Genomic DNA, 25,894 nt, shown 5'->3' with positions numbered 1-25,894 from the left:
GACCCCAAATAGCTAAAACCTTGAGCAAAAAGAACAAAGCTGGAGGCATCACATTTCCTGATTTCAAATTATATAACAAAGTTATAGTAATCAAAACAGTATGATTGGCCGCGCGTGGTGGCTCATGCCTGTAATCTTAGCACTCTGGGAGGCCGAGGCGGGCGGATCGCTCAAGGTCAGGAGTTCGAGAGCAACCTGAACAAGAGCGAGACCCCTTCTCTACTAAAAATGGAAAGAAATGATCTGAACAACTGAAAATATACATAGAAAAAATTAGCTGGGCATGGTGGCGCATGCCTGTAGTCCCAGCTACTCAGGAGGCTGAAGCAGAAGGATTGCTTGAGCCTGGGAGTTTGAGGTTGCTGTGGGCTAGGCTGATGCCACGGCACTCTAGCCTGGACAACAGACCCAGACTCTGTCTCAAAAAACAACAACAAAAAAAAAAAACTATGATTGATAAAGCATGTAAACAGACACATAGACCAATGGGACATAATAGAGAGTCCAGAAATAAACCCACACCTGTACAGTTAACTAATCTTTGCAAAGGCACTGAGAGTACACACTGGGGAAAGGATAGACTCTTCAGAAATTAATGTCAGGAAAACTGGATAGCCACATGAAAAAAAAAGTGGGATTCTTACCTTACCTCATACACAAAAATCAACTCAAAATGGATTTAAAAATTTAAATGTAAAACTTAAAATGATAACAATCCTAGAAGAAAAAACATTGCGATAAAGTATGATATTGGTCTTGGCAATGCTTTTGGATACAACACCAAAAGCACAGGCAAGAAAAGCAAAAATAAAGAAATGGAAATAAACTACAATAAAAATTTTCTGCACACCAAAGGAAATGAATGTAAAGGCAAACTATATAAATAAGAAAATATTTGCAAACCGTATATCTGATAAGAGGGTGATATCCAAAGTATATACAGAACTCGTACAACTCAGTAGGAAAACAAAAACTAACTTGACTTTTTAAACTGGCAAAAGGCCAGTTGTGGTGGCTCAGGCCTATAATCCTAGCACTCTGAGAAGCCGACGTGGGAGGATCAATTGAGGTCAGGAGTTCAAGACCAGCCTGAGTAAGAGCAGGACCCCGTCTCTACCAAAAATAGAAAAAATTAGCCAGGCGTGGTGGTGCATGCCTGTAGCCCCAGCTACTGGGGAGGCTGCGTCAGGAGGATCGCTTGAGCCCAGAAGTTTGAAATTGCGGTGAGCTGTGATGCTGCTGCTGTATTCTACCCAGGGCAACAGAGTGAGACTCTGTCTCAAAAAATAAATTAATAAAAATAAAATAAAGTGGACAAAGGACCTGAATAGACATTTCTCCAAAGAAGACCTATAAATGGCCTATAAATATCAAAGTAATATTAATTAGGGCTAAATTTAAAGGACTCACAGCAACATAAAGAGGATTCTCCTGATCAAAGATGGAACATTTTGAGCATTAATTAGGATAATAAATACAATGGAATCAAATACATTAAACATGTTTAAGTCCATGAGTTCATAATGGTACCAAAACATAATTGTTCATTCTGGAGGATGTTAAGGAACCAATTCTTTGAAAAATAAAGGGAAATACTCCAGCATTCATCTTTCCTTTCCTGTATGAGTTGTACCACTGGGTGACTACATAGTAAATGAGGGTAAGTTTCCTTTTATGGAAGTATTCCCACTTCCCACAAATAAATGAAGAAAGAATGATAAAATTGGAACATCACTATTTTGCAGTCCCTAATGAATTAAAAATGTAAGCATTGAGAATCAGCAGCTACTAGCAACACAAAAACAATTAGACATTATGAGTCTCTCAGCAACTGAAAGAGAGCCTATCATGAATATGAGAAAACACACACACACACACACACACACACACAAGCCTGATTCTGATGAAGCATCTAGATCCAATTACCAGTTTGCTAGAAATGCAAAGAATGCAGGAATTTGTTCAACTACCCCACAAGAATGAAGCCAGCAAGATTCCACCTGCGGAGCAGTGTATAACACATGGTCTCAGGCAGATATGGTAGCTAAGGCCCATAATTCCAGCACTTTGGGAGGCCGAGGCAGAGGATCGCTTGAGGCCAGGAGTTTGAGACCAGCCTGGGCAACACTGTGAGACACGCACCCCCCTAGCTCCACCCCATCTCTACAAAAACAAGTTTAAAAATTAGCCGAGCATAGTGGCTTGTGCTTGTGGTCCCAGCTACTCAGGAGGCTGAGGCGGGAGGATCACTTGAGCCAGGAATTGGAGGCCGCAGTTAGCTGTGATAGCACCACTGCACTCCAGCCTGAATGACAGAGCAAGACCCTGGCTCTAAAAAAGAAAAAAAAAAAAAATGGTCTCTTTCTTCATAAATAAATTGCAAAGAAGGAGAAAAAGAAATGTAAACATAGGGAAAGACATGTTTATTTAAAAAAAAAAAAAAAAGCCAGGCACACTAGCTCACGCCTATAGTCCCAGCTGCTCGGGAGGCTGAGGCCAGCCCGCACAACATGGCGAGACTTCATGTCATTTGAAAAAAAAAGGCAAGGGGTGAAGGGGCACTAAACTATATTGTTTAGAGATGTGCACCTGGGTGAAAAGCATAAATAAAAGTTGGAGAGTAATCATAAAAATCGAGCTCATAGCTACTTGTAGGTGGGAAGGAAGGGGACCGTGTTCAGGAGCACATGAAGGCCTGTGGGCTGCCAAGATCGTATCTCGGTGGTGGTGGTTAGAAGAGTATTTTGTAATCATTTGTGAAGCTGTACATTTGTTTTATTCTATATTTGTTTAAGAAAACAACAAACAATCTTACCTGGCCACTCTAAAAAGGCAAACAACCCTGCTACTTAACAGGCCTAAAATGATGTGTTGAGCCTATGTCTGATTTATTTTCTATCTTCCTAGAACCTAGCAGTACCTGAGCAGAGTAGATATTCAACAGATGTCGTGTGGAGTGAGGGAATGAATTTGAAGGCGACTCCAACCCACTCAGGTTGAATTGCTGCGCTGGCTTCAGCGCCTCAGTGAGCTCTCCAGCCCCTCTGGGTGGATGTGTTCGGTGCCCGCAGCCAGCACGCCCAGCCGTTTGCTCAGCCTGAGTGGACTGACAAGCAATTTCCAACTTGAGCTCTATTTGAAATTGTCTGGTGAATTCTACCAGCTTCATGCTGCTGTCACCCTTACCTCTCCAGATGAGCATTTTATGTCCTCTGGCTTCCCCGACACTCTACTCTTACCAAGCAGCTCTGTCTCCCTGTCCCACCCTTCTCTCCCAGACATTGTGCTGTGTTCTCCAGACACCTTCTCTTTTCCTTGACAGAGAAATCCTGCCTCCTCCGTCTTGTCTCTTGGCCCCAACTGAACTGTGCTTCTCTCCTTAGAAACCATGTCCCGTGCAGCCCATTTAAGTGGAGACTGCTTGTTCTCCGACATCTTGTTGCATGCAGGTTCTTCCCAAATTTGTCCACACAATTTGTTCCTCAGGTAAAAATTACACTGATGCTCACAGCATCTGGTTCTTTCATCCACTAGACCTCTTCATTGCTGTCATCTTCTAAACTTCCAACCACTCTCTGATTCTTGGACAACGTGGGCTACTCTGACCCTTCACCCCAATTTCTGCCATTTCCCCTACCATGTGGGTGGACATTCTAATCAGGGTACCTGTCATCTCAAAGTCTTCAAAAATGACTTGGAATATTTAGGTCAAATACCCAGCTCTGTACCCACAATCTCATTTCGTCCCAGCTCTTTCCCATGAACGTTAGTCATTCCCTCCATCTATGTTCTCCACCCATTCCAGGCTGTCCATTTTCAACACCCAGCCTGGATCTCGTGGTGCATCTCTGAGACTTTCTCAGGACACCTGCCTCACCTTGTGCCTCCTTCCACAGCCCGCCTTCTCTGTGCCACCCTCCTCTCTCTTGATACCACCGCAGATTCACAGGCATCTGTCGGTCCTTTTATCTGTCCTTGGCTCCTTTAGCAACTGTTCCAAATTTTCATCATTCTTCTCAAACCCCCTGGTCCATCCCTCTTCTCTTCTGGTAAACAACGTTCTTTCCTGCTCCACTGAGCAATGGATGCCATCAGACACAAGCTCCCTAAACACTGCACTTCCCTCTACCCCAGAAGTGACTTATGTCTTTCCCTCTTCTCACCTTCCCCGGTGTTAGAGGAAGGTGATAGGACATCTCTTTTATCTTCAAGACCAACCTCTGCACTCTGGGCGGGTTCGCTCTCCCCCTTAGGTAAGATGCTGCTCCTTGTCTGCTGCTGGTTCACTGTGTGCACTGAGTGTTGCCCGATGTCCCCCAGCCACTCATTTCCCCTTCTACGCACACTTCTCCAAACCGTGATCTTCAACCAGTCACCTCCCACGCTCTCCATGAACACTTCCCAGTTTGGCTCCCCCCACACTCCTGAACATGCTCTGACCAAGTTTAGTGGGGGCTCCTTGTTCCCAAATCAGTGCACACATTTTTCATTCCCTTCTACTTTCCCCTTGAACTCCACGGCCTTGGTCTCGCTAACCCCACACTCACGGTTCTCCCTACAGCCCTGTGACTCCTGCATCGTCCTCTCCTTTATGGATGTCCTTTCCTCTGACTCTGTGTATCGTGGTGTTTTCCAGCGTTCATAGTCCTGTGCTCTCCCCACACTGTGCGTCACCCTGAGCAGGCTCCTCTGTGCTGCTGATTTCAGCCGTTGCCTGTATGGTGACGTTTCCTACCCAGATTTTTCTCTTGAGCTCCCAAATCCGTGTGTCGACTGACTGTTGGCCAGCTCCACCAGGGTGTGTCACGCACTTCTCAGGCTGAACCTGATCGTCTTGTTCCCGTGCTCTATTGGCAAATCTTTCTTGTCCCCCAAGCAAAAAACTTAACCATCCTCCTTGATGCCAGTCTATCCCTTATCCCCACAGTCGGCCACCACGTGTCCTCAGTTTTACTTCCTCAATAGCCAGCTTCTTTCTTCTCTCAGAACCACTGCCACCACCTTGCTTCAGGTCAAGCTGTTGCTTTCCCTTTTGTTGAAATTGTCCCCCTCTCATCCAGCCCCTTAACACTACAACCAGAGTGATCTTTCTAACGTGTGAATCAAGTTGTGTCCCTCTCTTGCTTAAAATCCTCCAGTGATTAAAAAAGAAAAAAATTAGTCAGGTGTGGTGGGGCACACCTGTAGTCCTAGCAACTGGGAGGCTGAGGCAAGAGGATCACTTGAGCCCAGGAGTTTCAGGTTCCTGTGAACTATGATGACACCATGGTACTCTAACCTGGGCAACAGAGCCAGACCCTGTCTCAAAAAAAAAAAAGAAGACAAAAAACACAAAAAACCCTCCAGTGCTTGTAAATCTGAACTCCTGTGCATAGCCTGAGTGTGTTCATAATCTGGCCCGTGCCTGTCTTTCCAGACTCACCTCTGACCCCTTCGAGCCTCCCACTTCACACTTCACAATTACTGACTTGCCTTTAGTTCTGCGCACACAATTCTGCCGCTTACCTATGTCTCTTCCTCAAGCTGCCTTCTCTTTGAATGGCCTTTCTGACCCTGGCCTGCCTACTAACCTGCTCACCCTACAGCAGAACTTTCCCCTAGTCTGCCCACCCACCAAGTGCCACGTAAGGTGTCCCTACCCAGGGCGCCTACAATACCCTGCACTTAGCAAGTTAGACATTTTTGTGTGTTCATCTCCCCAAACAGACTTGCCCTTGAGACACGGTCTCTGTTTCGTTTAGGTTTTTTTCTAGTTTAGGGGCTTAGCATAGAGTAAGTGCTTAAAATGTGTTGAGTGAAGACTCAGTTCCCAAGTCTTCTATGTGGTCACCATACGGGGCACATGACAATGTGCCAGAGCCACTTACGTACATTCTCTCATTTGTTCCTTACAGCTTCCCTGTGAGACAGTCACTGTTGTTTTCCCTATTTATTCAATGGGGCTTTAGAGGGAGACAAAGTAAGTTGTCCAAGTCTACATGGGAAGAAAAGAGTGGAGCCTCATCTGCTCTAGTCAGAACGCCAAGTCCAGGGTCAAGCCCGGGCTATCAGGAGTGTGCAGAGACTGCTAGCTGTCCACACCTTCTGTTTGCTCCTTAGTCTTTTGTAGCAGAACCCCAATTTTATTTGGGATGGCAATGTGCCCAGTTAACAGAACACATTTTCAGCCTCCTTTACAGCTTCGTGTGTCATGTGACTCAGTCCTGTGGGATTTCCAGAAGTCTCCTTCAAATGAAATGTGGACCAGGTGACTGGAGCTACAGCAGCCATCTTGGGCCATGAGGTGATCTTGAGGATGGAAGCCAGGATGGAAAATGGTGGTGTAGGAAGAAAGGAGCCTGGGTTCCTGATAAGACTCTGGCCCCTATCAGTCATGCTCTGGCTACCTCTAGACTTTTGGTATTTTTAATATGATGGTAAAATAAACTATCTTGTTAAGCCACAGTAGTAGGGCTCTGTTAATATGCAGCCAAACCTGACACATGGGGCCAGGTTGAACCTTACCCCTCTTGATCCCAGGGGGATGACTCAGAAAAGAAGCAGCCAGCATGGGTGATATAAAGTGTTTCTTTATTTGAATGTCATTCCACCTGCACTGAAGCTCAAACTCAGCAGCAGCAGAAGGGGTCAGGACCAAAATAAATGTTACCAAGTCGGACAATGAACACCGAGGACACATTCAGACAGAACTTACTAACGGGGTGTGGACAACACCAAGCTATCCTAACATCACACAGCACAGCCCTCAGGTCTGCTGGTCGGAGCTCTGGGAAAGGACTATGCGCCCTGTTTCCTGTCCAGGAAACTCCAGCCCCACCAAAGCTCGCCATGAGCCACACAGGGGCCTGTAGAAGTTTCTTGTGCTGGGAAGATCCCAGCTTCTCCAAAGAGAGGATTTCCCTTTCTCAGTTCACACTGGAAGCTGGAGAAGGGTGGTCCCCCCACACCGAAGTGGGACTCTCAAAAGGCCAGGGACTCTTTCCTTACACAACAGCCTTGTCCAAAAGCTCTCATCTTCTCGGCGAGTCTAGGCCTGAAAAGGATCTTGATCCTATCCACAATCCTCACCTCCTCAGGACAACAGTCTTCCTGCACAGGTACTTGTCCCCAGAGAGGAAGCTTTCACATCCCTGAGGCTCAGAAGGACTCGACTGACCAGCGCTGTGGGCCAGAGACTGAACCACCTCTAGGTTGTACTGTTTTGGCCTCACCTGAGTCCCCAGAGCAGGACAGAGAAAAGTTGGTAGTGCCAGATCTGCCTGACCCAGTCACAGCTGGGGGAGGACTTCTTTCAGGGACCTAAAAGCTGGAGGGCTCTAGCTTAAACCCCAAGAAGCCTTTCTGGGGTGAGAAACAGACCTGCGATCTCCGCCTGAAGGCTGAGTCCTAGTTGCCTGCCTCCGGCAAAGGCAAACCCCAAACCCACCCTTCCCATGACGCCTTCATTGTCCCAGGGGAGCCATCGGGGCCTGCAGCATCTGCCACTGGCTCTCTTCCCACCTCTGAGGAGCCCTCAGGGCCAGGGCCATGGTTGGACCTTTACTCCAACCTCCATCCCACCCTCTGTCACCCTGGGACCCGGGGGCTCCAGCCCACCCACCTCTGCTTTCCTGCGCCCAAACTCGCAGGTGATCTCCAGGCTGCGCATCGCTCCGCTAGGGCAGCAGCTGGCGGGGTGGCCGCTGGCGTGGAAATGTCAGACTGCCCCCACCAGAGTGGCCCCCTCTCTACACCTGGCGCCCCCCTCCGCCCCCTCCGGTGACCCCACTCCAGCCCTCCACAAAAGCACGGGGCCTTGGCTTGACTGTGCCCTGGGCCTCCAGCCTCTTGGCCTCTGAAGGGGTCAGTTGTAACCTCTCCACCAGGACACAGGGGTCTGGAGGCCCCCTTGGGTGGCAGGTGTCCTTGCCGGAACAAGCCTCCCCCTCACCCAGGTCCCAGCGCTCTGTCTCCCTCCTCCTTCCCCTTCCCCTTCCCCTGCATCTCTGCCGGTGTCCTCAACCCGTCTCTCCATTTGCCCCTTGTCCTTCTTTCCGTCCATCTCCCCCACCCCCAGCTCTCTCCGCTCCTCTCTCTCCACCCTCCCCTCTCCTCTCTGACCTGTCTCCCCCCATCCCTCCCCCTCGCGCTATCTCCCCGGCTCTCCGCCCCCGCGCCGGGGTCTGCGTCCCCGACGACTGTCGCCTGCCCCCCGCGAGGCTGCCTCGGCCTGCGGGTCAACCCGGGTCCCCGCTGGCCAGGCCGCCCGCCGGAGGGCTCGGCCGCGTGGCGGGGGCAGAACTCCTACCGGGCCCCAGCGTCTAACTCCGGGGAGGGTCCGGGTGGGGAGGCGGGCGGAGGACTTCTGGGGTCCCTCTCGGAAACCGTAACTCTCAGGTCCGAGTCCTCCGGAAAGGAACACGGGGCGCGCCCCGCTCTCCAGCGGCTTCCCCGCCCTGCCGCGGGGACCGCAGGGACGCAACGCCCGCGGCGCGCGACCCGGAGGGGCCTGCGGGGGACGCCACGCTCCTTCCCGGCCGGGCCGTGCGGAGGGGGCGCGCGAGGGGACTCCCAGGCTCGATGGCTCTGCCGCCCCATCGACAAGGAAATGAGGGGTGTTCAAACAAACACCTGGAGTCTCCCTCGCTTGCCCCTTGCCAAGGAGGAGGGAGATGCCCCCACAGTGGGAGGAGGGGGGAGAGACCTCACCTGCCCTCCCCGACAGACACACGCACACGCACGCACGCACCCACGCACGCACTCATGCCTCGGCTCCAAGCACTGACCGTCAGGTGCAGACCCTGGGCATATCGCAAGGCGAGAGGTGGGCAAGGAGGAGGAAGAGGCGGGGACAGGGTAACAAGGCCTGGGCGTGGGGACAGGGGTACCCTGTTCAGAGGTGACCTGCAAGTTCAAGTTATGCAGAAAAGTATCAAAGAGGCAAGACAGTCTCTGCCCTTGGCAGATGCCCGGCGTGTGGGGGGCATGGGAAGGGGCGGAAGGGGTGATGCATCCCCTAATTCCCCACCTTTGGGACCCCCTCCCCACCCCCAACCCTGACAACGGGGCCAACAAGTCTGTGCTGTACAAAACAGGCCAGGGTCAAGAGTCCAGTCACTGGAGAGACGTCCCGGCAGAGAGGAGGCCAGGCTGGCCTGGGCTGAGCAGTTCCAAGCTCCAGCTGCCCCCTCCGCTGCGCCAGAGCCTGAAAGTCTTTTCTGAGACTCTGGGTGGGTCAGGGCTCCAGTCTGCAGCTGACCCGGAGGCCCGGTGCTTTCTCCCCTCGGTGCAACTGAGTCCTTTGGGAGAGCTGGGCGCAGGCTGGAACAGGGGCAGAGAAAGCCCCCAGGGAGACTGGTGGCACCTGGAGCTTTGTGGCAGATGTGGTGGAACCATCATCAGCAAAAAAAAAGTAGGAAAGAGTCGGGCCCATCCTGGGGCAGTATCTAGAATAAATTTCTGGAGGAGGCAGGAACCAGAGGAGGCCAAGCATACAGCCAGGCAGCAGCCCTCCAGACCCAGGGGCTAGGAGCTGGAACCACAGGCTCCTCCCTCCCCTGGGGACGTGCAGGGGCCCCCAGGCCAGTCTGGAGGGGAGAGAAGCCCAGGAGACCAGGGCGAAATAGGCTCCCTTAGGTCCAGTTGAGGGAGGAGCCAGAATCAGGCTCTCCCAGGGGCTGGAGGGCCTCTCCCCTCCCCCAGGCTGCATCCCAGCCCCATCCTCTCTTCAAAGCCTGGAGCTGGCAGGCCGGTAGTAGGTGAGAAGTCAGTCTGAGATCAAGGTCTTCCCTCGGATCTTGAATAGAGGAGACGAGAGGGCAGGAAACAGGACAAGCTGAGGTCAGGCCAATTCCTAGGCTGTGGTCCTGGCCTTCAGGGTCCCTGTGAGTGAGCCACGGGGCAGGGGAGGACTCCCCATCCAGAGACATCACCCCCTGGCCGCAACACAGAGCTTACTGTAGAGCCCACAAAATCTAAGAGGGAGAGAGAGAGAGAGAGAATTGCAGAAAGTCAGAGACCTCCAGGGCATCAGGGCTCCCTTTGGACTTCCCCAGGGCAAAAGTGGGCAGAAGTGTGAGCTGCACAGGCTCAGAAACCCCAACCAAGCCTCTGACCCTCAGGGCGGTCTTGAGCAAGCCATTCCACCTCTCTGAGCCCCAATTTCCTCATCTGTAAAATGGGGACGACCACTTCACAGGGAAAGTCTGAAGGGTCAAAAAGAGACAAATCATGTCAGCCAAGGACTTGGTACAATGTCGGCACATAGTATATGCTGGAAATGGTACCAGTCTGTTGTATTTTTTAGTTTTGTTCCACAGGTCTTTGGCTCTGAACTGAACTGCCGGGCTGGCTCACCTTGAATCCCCAGCTGCAGGAAGGCAGAGTGGGGCTCCCTTACATCGCCTTTTATTTCTTTTCTGCTCTATAAGTGAGCTTTAATTACATCACCTTTTAACACTGAGTTGTCAGATGGCTGTAGGGAGAGAGGGGAAGGACGCTGAGTGGGCGGCAGCTCACAGCAGTCACATCCCCCCAGCTTTCTTGAGAAACGCCACACAGCAGTCTTAGGCTTGCACTTCCGGAAGCCGCCACCAGAGGGCAGGCGCTGCCCTCACACCAAGACCACAGAAACCCACGGGTCCGCGGGGCTCTATCGGAAGGGGCCCCTGAGTGTAGGTCAGCAGACCTGCATCCCAGGGGGACGGGAAAGCGGCAGGAAATCTCTGGCCTCAGGAGGCTAAGACTGGCAGCATGACAGTGAGGAGGAGCTTGGGCTTTGGACTTGGACCTGGCTTCAAATCCTGCGTACATCACCTTGGGGGAGTTACTGGAGCTCTCTGAGGCTGGACTTTCTTTCTCATTTGTAAAATGTGGTCTCAGTGCCTGCCCGGAGGGGAGTTGGGAGGACTGACAACTTTGAGCATTCACCATGTGCCAGACCCAGCTTGCCATGTTACAGGCACATGACAGCCCTGGGAAGTGGTACTACTCTCACCAGCTTCATTTCAGGAAGTGCAGGAAACTGAGGTTCAAGGTTAAGTGATTTCTAAGCTCAACCTGCTTCCAACGCAATCTGCCTTCGCAGTCCAAGAGTTCAACCACAATCGTAAGCTAACTCCTGCCAAATGAGATTACAGAGCTCATACATTATTGCATTTAATTCTCACTGCTGTTATTCCCATTTTATAGGTGAGAGACTTCAAGAGACAAATATAATTAATGTAAAGTGCAAAACATAGATCCAGCAATGCTAATAAGCTCAAGGAAGGGTGTGACTCCGAAGATTACATCTCCCATCTCTCAAAGTAAAGCATGCACACCCAGACAGGCAAGCATCCACTGATGCGGTGTCTCTCCTTGCTCTGGGGGCGGGGTGGCCTCTGGGTCAGAAGACTCTGCGAGGCAACACCCTTTTGGAAAGCAGTCTGGCACTATCATTGCAGCTTTACGCACGCAATTCCCCTTCTGGAAAGACATCAAGAAACACTTGCACATGAGTATGAGAAGCCACTACAGAGATGTTCATTGTAGCATTATCAGTAATAGGCAAAACCTGGAAACCTCCCTAATAGCCCCTGAAAGGAGAATAGTTAAATAAACTACCTGTCCTTCATCTCATGTTATAATAATGTGTGTAGATGCATAGAAAAGGGTCTGGTAACAGCAATTACCCCTGAAACTCTGGCCTTATATGTAACATTTTCTTTATTGTATTTTAATGCTACTTGATATATGCAAAAGTTTATATGTAATATGCCAAGTATAAAGCACATGGTAATAAATTCCAGTGAACTCATCATTCAAGAACTATTAACTCTACTGATAATTTGCATATGCCTGTGTCCCCAGCTCATAGTCCTGACTTCCTCCCCTTCCATCCCGACCACAGATGACCACCATCCCACCCTATTTATCATTGCTTTAAAAATATGTATAGTACTACTATATTTAAATGTACTACATGTATGTTTAAACAACACAATGCTTAGTTTTGCTTGTTTTCAAACTCAATAAATAATATATGACTCTGTCATCTTCTGGAACTTGATTTTTCCCCCTTTCTTGGTATTACGTTGTCAAGATGCAGCCACTCTGTTACAGTTAACTGAAGTGCATTCATTGTCACAGTTGCAAACTACTGTGTGATGTGAACATACACCGTTTATTTAAACATCCTCCTGTTGAAGGCCATTTAGGTTGTTTGTAGTTGTTTGCTGTAGTGACCCTGTTGCCACCTGCATTTTTACACATTTTTCATGAGTGTGTACTCCAAGGTGAGTTTGCTGGGTCATAGGTGTGCAAATGGTCATATTTGAGGGAGAATGTCAAATTGTTTAAAAGGTGATTGTACTGTCTGTAAGGTGTCCGATTTTTGCATCACCTTTATTACTTTTATTTATGCGAAATTGTCCAGCCCCACGGGCAGCCACCCTCCTGCCCGCAGCGCCCACTCGCCTTTGTTCTCCGGCTTGAGCTCCTCCTGCAGCAGGTCTGTTTGCCGGTTGCCCAGCACGAAGGCGAGGAAGGAGAGGATGAGGGCGTTGAGGATGCCGATGATGGCCAGGATGTACGCCCAGCGCACGGAACAGTCCCCCAGGGAGTACTTCCCCGTCTTGGCCCCGCACATGTCTCGGATCGTCTCGGCGTCCCAGCCGTCAGGGAAGATCATGCAGCCCAGGACGAGGCACAGGGCTGCGGGGCGCGAGCGCGGGGCCCAGCACCACGGTCGGGAAGGAAGGAAGGGAGGGAGGGAGGAAGGAAGGAAGGAAGGAAGGGAGGGAGGGAGGGAGGGAGGGAGGAGAGAACAATACTGCCTGGCGTCCGAGGGCACGGAACCCTCTTCAGTCTGGGCCCGGCCCCCCCTGCCCCCCGCCAACCCAACCCAGGGCTCCCAAACCACTTCAGGGCCGGGGAGGGGGGGAGGAGACAAAGACAGACACACAGACACCCAAGGGTCTGGGACGAGCCTCCTGCTCCAGCAACAGAAACTTTCGGGACCCTCAATGCCCTCTTTCTCCACCATCAACTCAACTCCTTCCTCCTCCGGGAAGCCCTGCGGGAAATACGAGAAAATAGCAAAGCACAGCCACCGCCTTCAGCTCCCTCTGGCATCGCGGCCACGTTTTCTCTCCCCCAACCTGACCGTTCTTCCCTGTTTATTCTTCTCATCCAGTCACCTAATGTTTGTCGGACGCCACTTTCCTTTCGTTCGAGGCGCTGGAAACGCTCAGGGCGCACCGCGCAGCGCAGCCACGGGGCCGGCTGACTCTGGGCCGCTGCCGAACCGCCCCGGCGCGTTTCTGTGCAGTGAACACCACAGTACTTACCTCACGGGCTGGAACCAGGGTTAAATGACGCGTGCCTGTAGGACACTGAGCACAGTGTCAGGCGCTCACTCAGGTAGCACTGAGGGCATTCCGCGTGCCAGGCACTAGACCTGCCGGGGGGTGGGGGGGGCAGTACTTGGATTCTAGCCTCGGGGAGCCTGTATGGAGCGGGGGACAGGAACATTCTAGCATTAAGAAGGCTGGAGCTCGGCGACTTTCTAGATGTGTGACTCTGAGCGAATTCCTTCATCTTTGAGCCTCAGTTTCCTCATCTGTAAAACGGGCACAATGATGGCATCCTCTAGTGGTGGGAAAGATTACAAAGGCAGCAAATGTAAAGTGCTTAGCACAGTAAGTCCCGGAGAAATCTTGGCTGATATTATCAAAACTAGTCATAATGAGAAAAATAATAATTACACAAATAAGAAAATAATGGGGAAGTTGGTTTCAGGTGAGGACAGAGACAGAGAAAGGGAGAAGGGGCAGGCCAAGAAGGGCCTTGGGAATGGATGCCCTAGACAGCACCCTGTCCGGGTGGGCTTAGCGACCCGCCTCTCCCAGACCCGGCCTGCGAGCCCAGCCAGTCGGGGACGCCGCGTCCATGCGGTAACTCAGATTGGCTCCGAGGGGGCCAAGCAGCGCCGCGGGCCCAGCAGAACCACCCAGATTCCGGGCCTTCCCCGCTGCAGGGCTCCGACCAGGGCTGCGGACCCGACCCCAGCCGCGGGCTGGAGTGGCCTCCCAATGTCTGCCTGCGTCAGGGTTGCCGTGTCCGAGTCCTGAAGGTTCCACGGGGCTCTGGTTGAAACCGTGGGGCCTTGACCCGCGCCAGGGCCACAGGTGCTTAACCTGGGTTTTATTTAGATGACAGATGGGGGGTGGCGGTCAGTTCTGCCCACCGTCCCTATGTCCCATCTAGCCCCCCGGGTGGGAAGGGGCCCTCAGCTTTGCCAGCTCCCTACCACAGCTACCGTGAGAGGGCGTGCGCTCTAGGCCCCAGGCCCCTCCGGCCTCCAGCGGAGTGTCCCCTCCCCAGCGTGACGCCGCGGGATGCCTCCCCAGTCCCCCCCCCACGCCCCCAGTCCCCCCCACGCCCCCAGCCCCCCCACGCCCCCAGTCCCCCCACGCCCCCAGTCCTCCCCCACGCCCCCAGCCCTCCCCCACGCCCCCAGTGCCGGTCCTCATCCAGATGCAGCGCCGCGACCACACACGCACGAGAGCTGGGCTTCCTCCCCGCTCTACCGGCACCGCTGCTTAAGGGCTGGGAAAAGGGTTCCGGGCAAAGGGAACGGCAAATGCAAAAGCTCTGGGGCGGGAATGACCTGGGTGAGTTAAAGAATTAAACGATTTGAAGATGCCCGTTAGACACCCGAGTGCAGAGGCACGTCGGGAGCAAAGTGGAAACTCCAGGTTGGATATGGCGATGCGGGCGCTGGACATTGCGGGAACCGAAGAGAAGGCTTAGGACTGCGCCCGGTGCGCTCGCCCCAACAGGGCGGCAAGAGGATGAGGAGCCACCTATCCCTACGCTTTGCCAGAGCCTCCGGGACCCCACCTGGAGGAGGAGGCCGGTCAAACGGCCAAGACGGGGCAAGAGAAAGAAGGAGTGTTCTTAGCCCTAGCCCTCCGCTCCGCCCTGGCCCTCGGCGTCCCCAGGGCCCTGCCCCAGGCGGGTGTGCTGCCGCCTGCCCACCCCGCGCTCTAAATCTCGGGGCAAGAGCCTGGGGAAGGCATCCCCGTCTCCATGGAAACCGCGCCGGATCCCGCGCTCCTAGCCGGTGGCTCCCGGCCGCTGCGGCGGCCCCACTGCCCTCGCAACCCGCGCACCGAGGCCGCCTCAGCGAGGGCCTCTTCCCCTTGCGCTGCGCCTGCGCGCGCTCTCTGCCTGTCTCCCTCTGCCTGTGTCCCCTTCCTTTCTCATGTCCTCTCCACCCTGTTCGTCTTTCTTTGCATCTGTCTCTGCCCCTCTGCCTCTCTCTCTCTCCCTCCTCCCCACATTGTGCTCAAGTCTCAGTCTCCACCCTCCCTTCCCCCTTTGTTTAGCTCTTCCAGCATCTCCATTGTTTCCCTCCGCTTTATCCCTTCTCTGTATCTAGCCCCTCAACCTGCCCGCTCTGTTTCTGCCTCTCCCCTTCCTCCATTCCACACGTAAAGTTCTGAGTGCCTGTAATGTGCCAGGCACTGCGCAGCGTGCTGGGGACATAGGCAGGGAAGGTGTCTGTCCTCAAGAGCAGAGGCAGGTGGGGAGGAATAAAATCAACAGGTCAACACACAGAATAGCCAAGGCAAGGAGTGCCCCACGGGTAACAGACTAGCAGCTGAGACCCAGAATGACAGCGTGGTCGGAGAAGGCTGGGACATTCACTCTGCCTCCTTTGCTCTGCAGGGTTTCAGACGGTGGCTATGAGGCCCCAGAGGCCACCCTGGGAATGAGAAACACCCAGAAGTCAAACAAACAGAGAAAAGCCAATCAGCTGGGTTTCCCTGGTCCTGAGGTAAGAGCGGAAGAGACCAGTGGGGATAGTTTAGGGCAGGGAGGTGCCCAAGAAGCTCCCCCGTGAGGAGACGGAATGCCTGTGGACAAGGCAGCCTTCAGCATTCCCATCTGCTGCATGAGGAAACTGAGGCTGAGGTAATTGGATTCCAAGTTCAAGCTTCTTTTGGAAATAATGAGCTGGTGGAAGAGCCAGCTGCTGCTGGGGCACAGGCGGGGGTGCAGGCCACAGCGTGCGGCACGGTTTCTCAGCCTCAGTGTTCCTGACATGCAGGCCAGGTGAGTCTTCACGGTGGGAGCTGTGCTGGGCACTGGGGGATATTTAGCGTCATCCCTGGCCTCTACCCACCACTGGCACCACCTCCCCGAGTCATAATAATAAAAAGTCTCCAGACATTGCCAAATGTCCCCTGGGGGGAGGATTTTTCCTGGTGAGAATAACTGGTATAGGGGCCACGGCCCTAGGATGGGGCATCTCCATTCAGTTACTCCAAAGTCCACTGACTTTCCTTGCTCCAAGCAGCCAGGAGTTGTTATGACAAAACTAAGACAAATATTGCTATTATTAATAATGTGATAATAATGTTAAAAAATAGTACTGAGTACTTAACTCTGCAGGGTGCTGAGCTCCTGACATTCATTATCTCATTTATTCTTATAACAAAATCCATGAGGTGGGAAAACAATGTCACCCTCATTTTATAGATGAGGAAACTGAGGTTCAAAGGAACCAAGTATTTTATCCAATGTCACACAGCTAGTAAGTGGTGGGATCGGTACTCAAACACCTTACTTGGTGATCTTCTTTGAATAAACTTACTTTTTAACTTAGATACATATACTAAAAAAGTAAATTTAAATCACTTTCAAAGAAAAGGAAACCAGGATTATTTGCCATAAATAGAAAGACATTATAAATATAAGTATAATGGAATCAAAACAATGTTCTCAGATGCTAGCTAGACACTTTTGCGTACCAATTGCTTGAGCCAAGGGCTGATCCCTTTGTTTAAAAGACCTGTTAGTAAGAACGAGAGGAGTTAAAGACATATTAGCACCAAACTGAGACTTTCCCCTCACAATTATGAAATAAATTGGAAATGGAGCTCTGTGCTCACCACTGGCTGCCTGATGCCATCCTGCCTGTGTGCCATAGTTGAGAAATACGTCCCACTTTGTCCCGCCTTCACAGCAGGCTCAACTCTGCCTTTTATACTGTGATTTTAGGCAAAATCAGTTTCCCTCTCTGGGCCTTAATTTCTTTACTTGTCAAAGGAGGATCATGACAGCTGCCCAACCCATTTCACAGACCTTTTGTGAGAATCAAATCAGAGATGAGAAGTGGCACGGCAAATTCTTAAGGGTGAGTGAGGGCAGGTCGTGGTGACTCTTGGCACAGTGGGAAAAAATCTTGGACAGGCTGGGTGCAGTGGCTCACACCTGTAATCCCAGAATTTTGGGAGACTGAGATGAGAGGATTGCTTGAGTCCAGGAGTTCAAGACTAGCCTGAGCAACATAGCAAGACCTCGTCTCTACAAAAAATAACTTTAAAAAATTAGCTGGACATGGTGGCGCATGCCTGTAATCCCAGGTACTCAGGAGGCTGAGGCAGGTGGATCGCTTGAGCCCAGCTCAAGGTTACAGTGAACTATCATCACATCACTGTACTTCAGCTGGGCAACAGAGCAAGATCCTATCTTTAAAAAGAAAAAAACCACAACACTGTAAAAAAATCTTGGACAAAAGAATTAAGACTTTTTCTAGATATTTAAGAAATGTAACAGTGGCTGCCTGGGAAAGGAGGTATGCATATTTTTTACCACATAACAATGGCAGAGACAAATAGTTTGCTATAGTATCTATTCATCCCTTCTTCCTTATTATTAGAATCCCTAATTTTTAGCTAAGACTTTGACTATAAAGAAAAAAGAATATTTTCCAACCTCCCTTGCAGCTAGATGTGACCACATGACTAGGCAAAAATACATGCAGATGAGGTATGTGGCTTCAAGGCACTAACTTTATACAAACAGATTTATAAGTATGCTACAGTGTGCTTTTTTCCCCTTGTCTTCATTCCTTTCTCCATCCTGCTGCCTAGAATGCAGGTGTGATGGCTAGGGAGCTAGCAGCCATCTTCAACAATGAAGATAAGGGCCATGACCCAGGAGTGGTGGAGCAGAAAGCTGGGAGTTGCTAAGGACTTCAGGAGCTACTGAAGAAATCTGGACAGCCTAACTCTTGCAAAATTGTTTCACATAAGAGACTAGAACCTTAGGGCTCTAAACCACAATTATTTTGGGTTTTCCTGTCACATGCAGCCAAACCTAGTCCTAACTGATATAATAATGTTTCATTTCTTTTGAATTTTGTATCATGTATATTTACTGGGAAAAAACCTTTTAACTGTGCGTCACTGAGAAAGTCCCTTCACCACTCTGAACCTCAGTTTTATAATCATAGGACTAGGGATACCTATTTCTCAAGGCCATGAAGTAGACTGAGTACAACCACCAGCAACTGTAATGGTCCCAGGTCTCCACTGGTTGTGGGGCGTTAAGGGGGCACGTGCCCACCTGTAAACACACTTACTGCTTGACTCAACTTTATCCTTTTTCCCTTTTTTTTCAGATATGCCACTACCTTTGGTAAACTTTATCCTATGGCTACACTGTGCGTATACACAAAGATGTACACAAGGGTGTTCACTGCACCAGCATCTTTATAACAAAAGACCAAATATATATGTCTATTAAGAGGGAACTGGTCAAATAAGTCATGGTGTATCCATGCCATGGAAATACCACTAAGCCATTAAAATCAACAGGGTACAAGTGTATAAGTTACCAAGGAAAATCTTCTAAGATACATTAAGAAATAAAAAGGATATAAAGGTACACAATGCCTTTACATAGTACAATCCCATCTATTTTCAATAGACTTTATTTTGTAAAGCAGTTTTAGGTTCACAGCAAAATTAAACAGAAAGTTCAAAGATTTCCCAAAGACTTCCTGTCCCTGACACATGCACAGCCTCCCCCACTTCAACATCCCCCAATACAGTGATATATTTCTTAAAATTGATGAACCAACATTGTTATCACCCAAGTCCATAGTTCACATTAGGATTCACTCTTGGGGTTGTACATTCTATGGGTTTAGACAAAAGTATAATGGCATTTACCCACCATTGTAGTGTCATAGAGAATAGTTTCGCTGCCCCTTTGTGCTCTGCCTATTTATCCCTCCCTCTCCCTCACCCCTGGCACTTACTGATCTTTTAACTGTCCCCGTAGTTTTGCTTTTTCCAGAATGTCGTATAATTGGAATCACACAGTATGTAGCCTTTTCAGACAGGGCTTTATTCACTTTTTGTTTAGTGATATGCATTTATGTTCCCTCCATATTTTTTCATGGCACCATAGCTCACTTATTTTTGGTGCTCAAGAATATTACATTTTCTGAATGCACCAAAGTTTCATCTACTGAAGGACATCTTGCTTGCTCCCAACTTTTGGCAATTATGAATAGAGCTGCTATAAACGTCAGAGTTTCGTAGTTTTTCTCATATAAATCTTGTGCATATTTTGTTAGATTTATACCTAAATATTTCATTTTGGGGTGCTAATTTAAACAGTATTGTGTTTTTTCACTTCAAATTATGCTTCTTCATTGCTGGTATGTAAGAAAGTGATTAGCATTTTTATATTGACCTTATATCCTGCAATCTTGCTATAATTGCTTCCAGAAGGGTTTCCTTCCTTCCTTCTCCCTTTCTTTTCTCTCTTTTTCTTTTTTAATAGACATGGGGTCTCACTATGTTGCCCAAGATAGAGGGCAGTGGCTGTTCACATGTGTGACTGTAGCGTGCTATAGCCTTGCATCCCATGTGCCACCACAACTGGCTGCATTTTTTTTTTTGGTTGACTCTATTGGATTTGCTACATAGGTGATCACATCATCTGCAAACAAAGACAGTTTTATTTCTTCCTTTCCAATCTGTATCCTCTTATTTCCTTTTCTTGTCTTATTGCATTAAGGAATTCCAGTATCACATTGAAAAGCAGTGGTGAGAAGGGATACCCTTGCCTTTTTCCTGATGCTAATGGGAGAACTTCCAGTTTCTCAGCATTAAATATGACATTAGCTGTAGGTTGTTTTTTTTTTTTTTTTTTAACAATTGACAGGAGAAATCCAGAATGTCCCACATCTGTAGGGGAATTTTTTTTAAAGCATTAATTAGCATTTGTTCTTGTGTGTGTTGGATAGTTCAGGGCTCTGAACAGGCACAGCCTTACAAACAGGGTTGCAAGCAGCCCTCCACATCCCAGGTCAGGACTCGGGTGCAGGGAGAGCCCTTCATGTACTTTTGACATTCGGTACCTGTGAGAGAACAGAAGTGAGGCAGGGACTTTTTAACTCACAATGCATAAGGTATATGGAAATATCCGTGAGAGAACCACCAGCAGCTAGAGGGACCAGGTGGGACATCCTCACAGCAACTGCTGATGAAGGATTTCCCACACCTTCCTGAGGAGAGGCATCTGGTTGCTGAGTAACTAACAAATTTTTCCCTAAAGATATAATCTACATATTTATAAGTAAACATCCCACAATTACTCTCATTCAACTGTTGAGGAATCTCATGTGTCTTCATGCTGTAGTGGGTCCACTTTAAAAGATTCAGATCAATATTTCTTTTGGTCTTACATTCATCCTGTAAATACTGAAGGAGAAATTCACAGATCCGTTGGCCCTTTTGTGCCATAGAATCCAGATATTTAAGACACTTTTTTCTTAGGTTTATCACCACCAGCTCCATTGTACCTTCCAATGAATAAGCACCAGAATAAGTTCTCTCTTTTTTTTTTTTTTTTTTGAGACAGAGTCTCGCTGTGTTGCCCGGGCTAGAGTGAGTGCCGTGGCATCAGCCTAGCTCACAGCAACCTCAAACTCCTGGGCTTAAGCGATCCTACTGCCTCAGCCTCCCGAGTAGCTGGGACTACAGGCATGCGCCACCATGCCCGGCTAATTTTTTCTATATATATTTTTAGTTGGCCAGAAAATTTCTTACTATTTTTAGTAGAGACGAGGGTCTCGCTCTTGCTCAGGCTGGTCTCGAACTCCTGACCTCGAGCGATCCGCCCACCTCGGCCTCCCAGCGTGCTAGGATTACAGGCGTGAGCCACCGCGCCCGGCCCAGAATAAGTTCTTGTTCAAAGAAATTTACCCACTTTGGGTAAAATTTCACTGCTTAGTAACCACCAGATTTCAATTTAGGATAGAAAAAACTACTGAACACATGAAGTATTGGATAGCTTTGCTTTTTATTTCTTTCCACCACAAGATTAATGTAAAATTAATGACTTCATCATTGAGCCAGTGATAGTTCTTTAAGCTCTAGATATCACCTTAAGTAATTTGAAATTTGAAAGCTCTACTTAGGATCTCATCCTCTGAGCCATGGCCTAAGGCATTACTGATTTCCTTTTCCATGCCCTCTGTAAATTCAAGAAGATCATCTGTTTTTCTATCCCTGTCTTTGCCTGAGCAATTTTTTTCCTTTGTCTCAAGTATTGACACTTTCCTCCTGAGTAAGTCATTGCTTCCACTGTGCAGGCTGAGTTGGGCTGACTTCTTCTGATAGGGCAGGCTTCAGTTGGTGTCCCCTTTTACCTTCATTTTCAAGTTTGATTCCAACCATCTTCTCTGTATCAGAAACTTTCCCCTTTGAACACCTGTGATGATCTGAAGTCACAGGAGAGACAAGAGTTTCCATGACCACCTTCTTTAAGTTGCTCCAATAACCTTTGGTACTCCTCTTTCCTCTTTTTTTTTTTTTTTTTTTTTTGTTACAGAGTCTAGCTTTGTTGCCCGGGCTACAGTGAGTGCCGTGGCATCCGCCTAGCTCACAGCAACCTCAAACTCCTGGGCTTAAGCGATCCTCCTGCCTCAGCCTCCCGAGTAGCTGGGACTACAGGCATGCGCCACCGTGCCCGGCTAATTTTTTCTATATATATTTTAGTTGGCCAGATAATTTCTTTCTATTTTTAGTAGAGACGGGGTCTCGCTCTTGCTCAGGCTGGTCTCGAACTCCTGAGCTCAAACGATCCGCCCGCCTCAGCCTCCCAGAGTGCTAGGATTACAGGCATGAGCCACCACGCCCGGCCTCTCTTTCCTCTTTTTGAACATCCTTCTCCATAGAACAATGGGGGATTAGAAATTATCTCTGTTACAGCCTGTTCCTGAGGTTTCCACATTAAGAACTCTCTGGATTTCCTTTGCTATGGTGATAGCCACTTGTTCATCTATCACAGCCTTCTGAGTTCAAAGTAAAACCAACAGAAGACAAGACTATGCATGGCTAATCCAGGGTTACTGTCACTCTGATCTTTGGGTAATCACTTATTCCATTACGAGACTTATTTCCCAGTTTCATCATGTTGTTCCAAGGTCCAGAACTTCTCCTTAAGGGGCAACATTGCATGTTCCGTTACGAGCAGAAGTTATCAGGAGCTTTGTGATCAGCTGGAATGGGAATCCAAATAAGCTGGCGGCATTGCAGAGACTGTTTTTCACGCAGTGAATAAAGCAATCCAATCTTGGTCTTTTGGCTGGTATTTCATCAGTGTTCACTTTAGAAAACAGAATACCGTTTGAGCACTGCCTCTTTAGGAGGGCACCAGGCAGGGGCAGCAAATGGTTGCCGAAATGGAAAGTGGCGCCAAGAATCCTAACCAGCCATCTATACATACCAAGCCCAGGCAACAGTGGTGGCCAACACACCCTCAGACACAAACCCTACAGCTGTGGCTGTCACTGCTGCTTTCACCCCCCGGCCACCACAATCAAAGCTGAGTCACTCACTTGTGCCAGATGCAGGTTTTTTAAAGTAGACATATTTTATCAAGTTGAGGAATTTCCCCTCTATTCCTAGTTTACTGGAGTTTTTACCTTGAATACCTGTTGGATTTTGTCACAGGTTTTTTTTCTGCACTTAGGGATATAATAATGTGATTTTTCTTCTTTAACTATTAATGTGAGGGATTACATTAGTTGATTTTCTAATGCTGAACCAGTCTGGCATACCTGGGATAAATCCCAATTGGTCATGATGTATCTTCTTTTTATACATTGTTGGATTCCATTTGCTAATGTTTTGTTGAGGATTTTGCATCTATGTTCATGAGACATATTGGTCTGTAGTTATCTTTCCTTGTAATGTCCTTGTCTGGTTATGGTATTAGGATAATCCTGGCCTCATAAAATGAATTAGGAAGTATTCTCTCTGCTTCTATTTTCTGAAAGAGAATGAAGAGAATTAGTATAATTTCTTCCTTTAATGTTTGGTAGAATTCACCAGTAAACCCATCCGGGTCTGGTGTTTTCTGTTTTGGAAGGTCATTAATTACTGATTCAATTTCTTTAATAAATATAGGCTTATTAAGATTGCCTATTTCTCTTTGTGTGAGTTTTGGCAGATCATATCTTTCAGGGAATTGGTCCATTTCATCTAGCGCCCTCTCTCCCCTACTCTTTATAGTGGGTAGAGGGTAGATGCTTACTGATTTTATTGATCTTTTCAAAGAACCAGCTTTTGGTTTTGCTGATTTCCTTTATTGATTTCCTGTTTTCAATTCAGATGATCTGTGTTCTAATTTTTATTATTTTTCTTCTGCTGCTTACTTTGGATTTAATTTTCTCTTCTTTTTCTGGCTTCCTAATATGAAAGCTTAGATGATTGATTTTAGATCTTTCTTCTTTTTTAATATATGTATTCAATGCTATAAATTTCTTTCTAGGCACTGTTTTCATGACATCACATAAACTTTGGTAAGTTGTGTTCTCATTTTCACTTTATTCAAAATATTTAAAAATTTCTCTTAAGATTTCTTCTTTGATCTATGTGTTATTTAGAAGTGTGTTGTTTACTCTCCAAGTATTTTGGTATTTTCCAGTTGTCTTTCTGTTATTGATTTCTAGTTTAATTCCGTTGTGTTCTGAAAACAGACATTGTATGATTTGATTTTTAGATTTGCTAAGGTGTGGTTTTTGGTCCAGAATGTAGTCTGTCTTGGTAAGTATTCCATGTGAGCTTGAAAAGAATGTGTATCCTGCTGTTGTTGATGAAGTAATCTATAGATGTCCATTGTATACATTTGATTAATGATGCTGTTGAATTCAACTATGTCCTTACTGATTTTCTGCCTGCTGGATCTGTCGACTTCCAAAACAGGGGTGTTGAAGTCTTCAACTATTATACAATTGTACAGTAATCTATTTTTCTTTGCAATAGTATCAATTTTCGCCCCATGTATTTTGACACTCTGTTGTTAGGCACATGCACATTGAGGATTGTCATGTCTCTTGGAGAACTGATCCCTTTATCATCTAGTAATGCCTCTTTATCCTTGATAACTTTCTTTGCTCTGAAGTCTACTCTGTCTGAAATTAGTTTAGCTACTCCCAGTTTGTTTTGATTAACGTTAGCATGGTATAGTTTTCTCCAACCATTTACTTTTAATTTATATGTGCCTTTATATTTAAAATAGGTTTCTTAAAAGACAACATATAGTTGGATCTCATTTTCTGTTCTGACAATCTCTTTTTTTTCTTCTTTTTCTTCTTGTGCTGACCCATGGTAGCAATCAGTCTCTGTCTTTTATCTGGTATATTTAGACTACTAATATTCAAAATAATTATATATGTGGATTAATATCTACCATATGTGTTACTGTTTTCTATTTGTTGCTCAGGTTATTTGTTCCTATTTTTGTCTTCCATGCTTTTCAAGACACTGTCTCTATAAAAAATAGAAAAATTAGCTGGGCATGGTGGTGTGTGCCTGTTAGTCCCAGCTACTCAGGAGGCTGAGTCAGGAGGATCACTTGAGCCCAGGAGTTTGAGGTTGCAGTGAGTTATGATGATACCACTACACTCTAGCCAGATCTTGTCTCAAAAACATGTGTGTCTGTGTGTGTGTGTGTGTGTGTGTGTGTGTGTGGTGTTTGGGTATTTTTTCTGACTTCTTTCAGAGTTTTTTCATTATCTTGGATTTTCTCTAATTTGAATATGATACACCTAGGTGTAGGGTTCTGTTCTGTTTTGTTTTGTTTTTTGATATTTACCCTGCTTGCTGTTCTCTGAGCTTCCTGGATCTGTGGTTTAGTGTCTGACATTAATTTGGGGAAATTCTCAGGTTTTTTGTTTTGGGTTTGTTTGTTTGTTTGTTTGTTTTGAGACAGGGCCTCTCTCTGTCACCCAGGGCTAGACTCTAGTATAGTGGCATCATCATAGCTACATGGTGTGCCACCATGCTCAGCCTCTGAGTTATCATTGTTTCAGATATTTCTTCTGTTCCTTTCTTTCTTCTCCTTCTGGTATTCTAAATATGCATATGTTCCACCTTTTTTTAGCTGTCCCTCAGTTCTTGAATATGCTGTTTTGTTTGTTTGTTTCTTTTTTTTTTTTTTCCCACTCTTTTTCTCTTTGCTTTTCAGCTTTGGAGGTTTCTATTGAGATATCCTCAAACTCAAAGATCCTTTCTTCAGCCCTGCCCAGTCTACTAGAAAGACATCAAAGGTATTCAAAGGCATTCTTCATTTCTATTACACTGTTTTTGATCTCTAGCATTTATTTTTTGGTCCTTTCTTACAATTTTGATCTCTTTGTTTACCCTGCCCATCTGTTCTTGCACACTGATTTACTAATTAGAGCGCTTGCATATTAAGCATAATTGTTTTAAATTTCTGGTCTCATAATTCCAACATCTCTAGTATAATTTGAGTCTAGTTCTGATGATTGCTCTGTCTCTTAAAATTGCATTTTCACCTTTTAGTATGCCTTGTAGTTTTTTCTTGCTAGCTGGAAATAATGTACCGTGTAAAAGGAACTGCCGTGAAGAGGACTCTAAGGCTGTGGTAGTAAGATGTGGGGAGGGGAAGCATTCTACAGTCCTATGACTAGGTCTCGATCTTTTTGTGACCCTTTAACCCTGGACTGTGAACTTCACAAGTACTTCTCACTTGTTGGGTTTTTTCCTTGCCCTCCTTAGTGGGGTAGAGCCAGCGGGAGTTGGGTATTTGCCTTTCC

At 47.8% G+C, this 25,894-nt stretch overlaps 2 protein-coding genes and 1 pseudogene across 2 annotated transcripts in view; 1 reads left to right on the top strand and 2 right to left on the bottom strand.

Annotated features, from left to right (window-relative positions):
- Positions 1-6,444, top strand: part of SETD5 (SET domain containing 5) — a 92,963-nt gene extending 86,519 nt beyond the window's left edge. Inside the window, exon 27 of the mRNA XM_045530872.1 lies at positions 6,168-6,444. Within this exon, the coding sequence (XP_045386828.1) occupies positions 6,168-6,251 (84 nt within the window). The 3' untranslated portion in view covers positions 6,252-6,444. The remainder of the gene's footprint in view (positions 1-6,167) is intronic.
- A 3,408-nt stretch (positions 6,445-9,852) lies between these two features.
- LHFPL4 (LHFPL tetraspan subfamily member 4) overlaps positions 9,853-25,894 on the bottom strand; it is a 37,404-nt gene continuing 21,362 nt past the window's right edge. Inside the window, exons 2-3 of the mRNA XM_045529928.1 lie at positions 12,436-12,672; positions 9,853-9,953 (exon numbers count right to left, since the gene is read on the bottom strand). Of these exons, the coding sequence (XP_045385884.1) occupies positions 9,853-9,953; positions 12,436-12,672 (338 nt within the window). The remainder of the gene's footprint in view (positions 9,954-12,435; positions 12,673-25,894) is intronic.
- LOC123623145 lies at positions 20,296-22,570 on the bottom strand (annotated as a pseudogene).

This window comes from Lemur catta, chromosome 18, assembly GCF_020740605.2.
Source record: "Lemur catta isolate mLemCat1 chromosome 18, mLemCat1.pri, whole genome shotgun sequence".
Taxonomy (NCBI): Eukaryota; Metazoa; Chordata; class Mammalia; order Primates; family Lemuridae; genus Lemur; species Lemur catta.
This window is presented reverse-complemented; position numbering and strand designations above follow the sequence as displayed.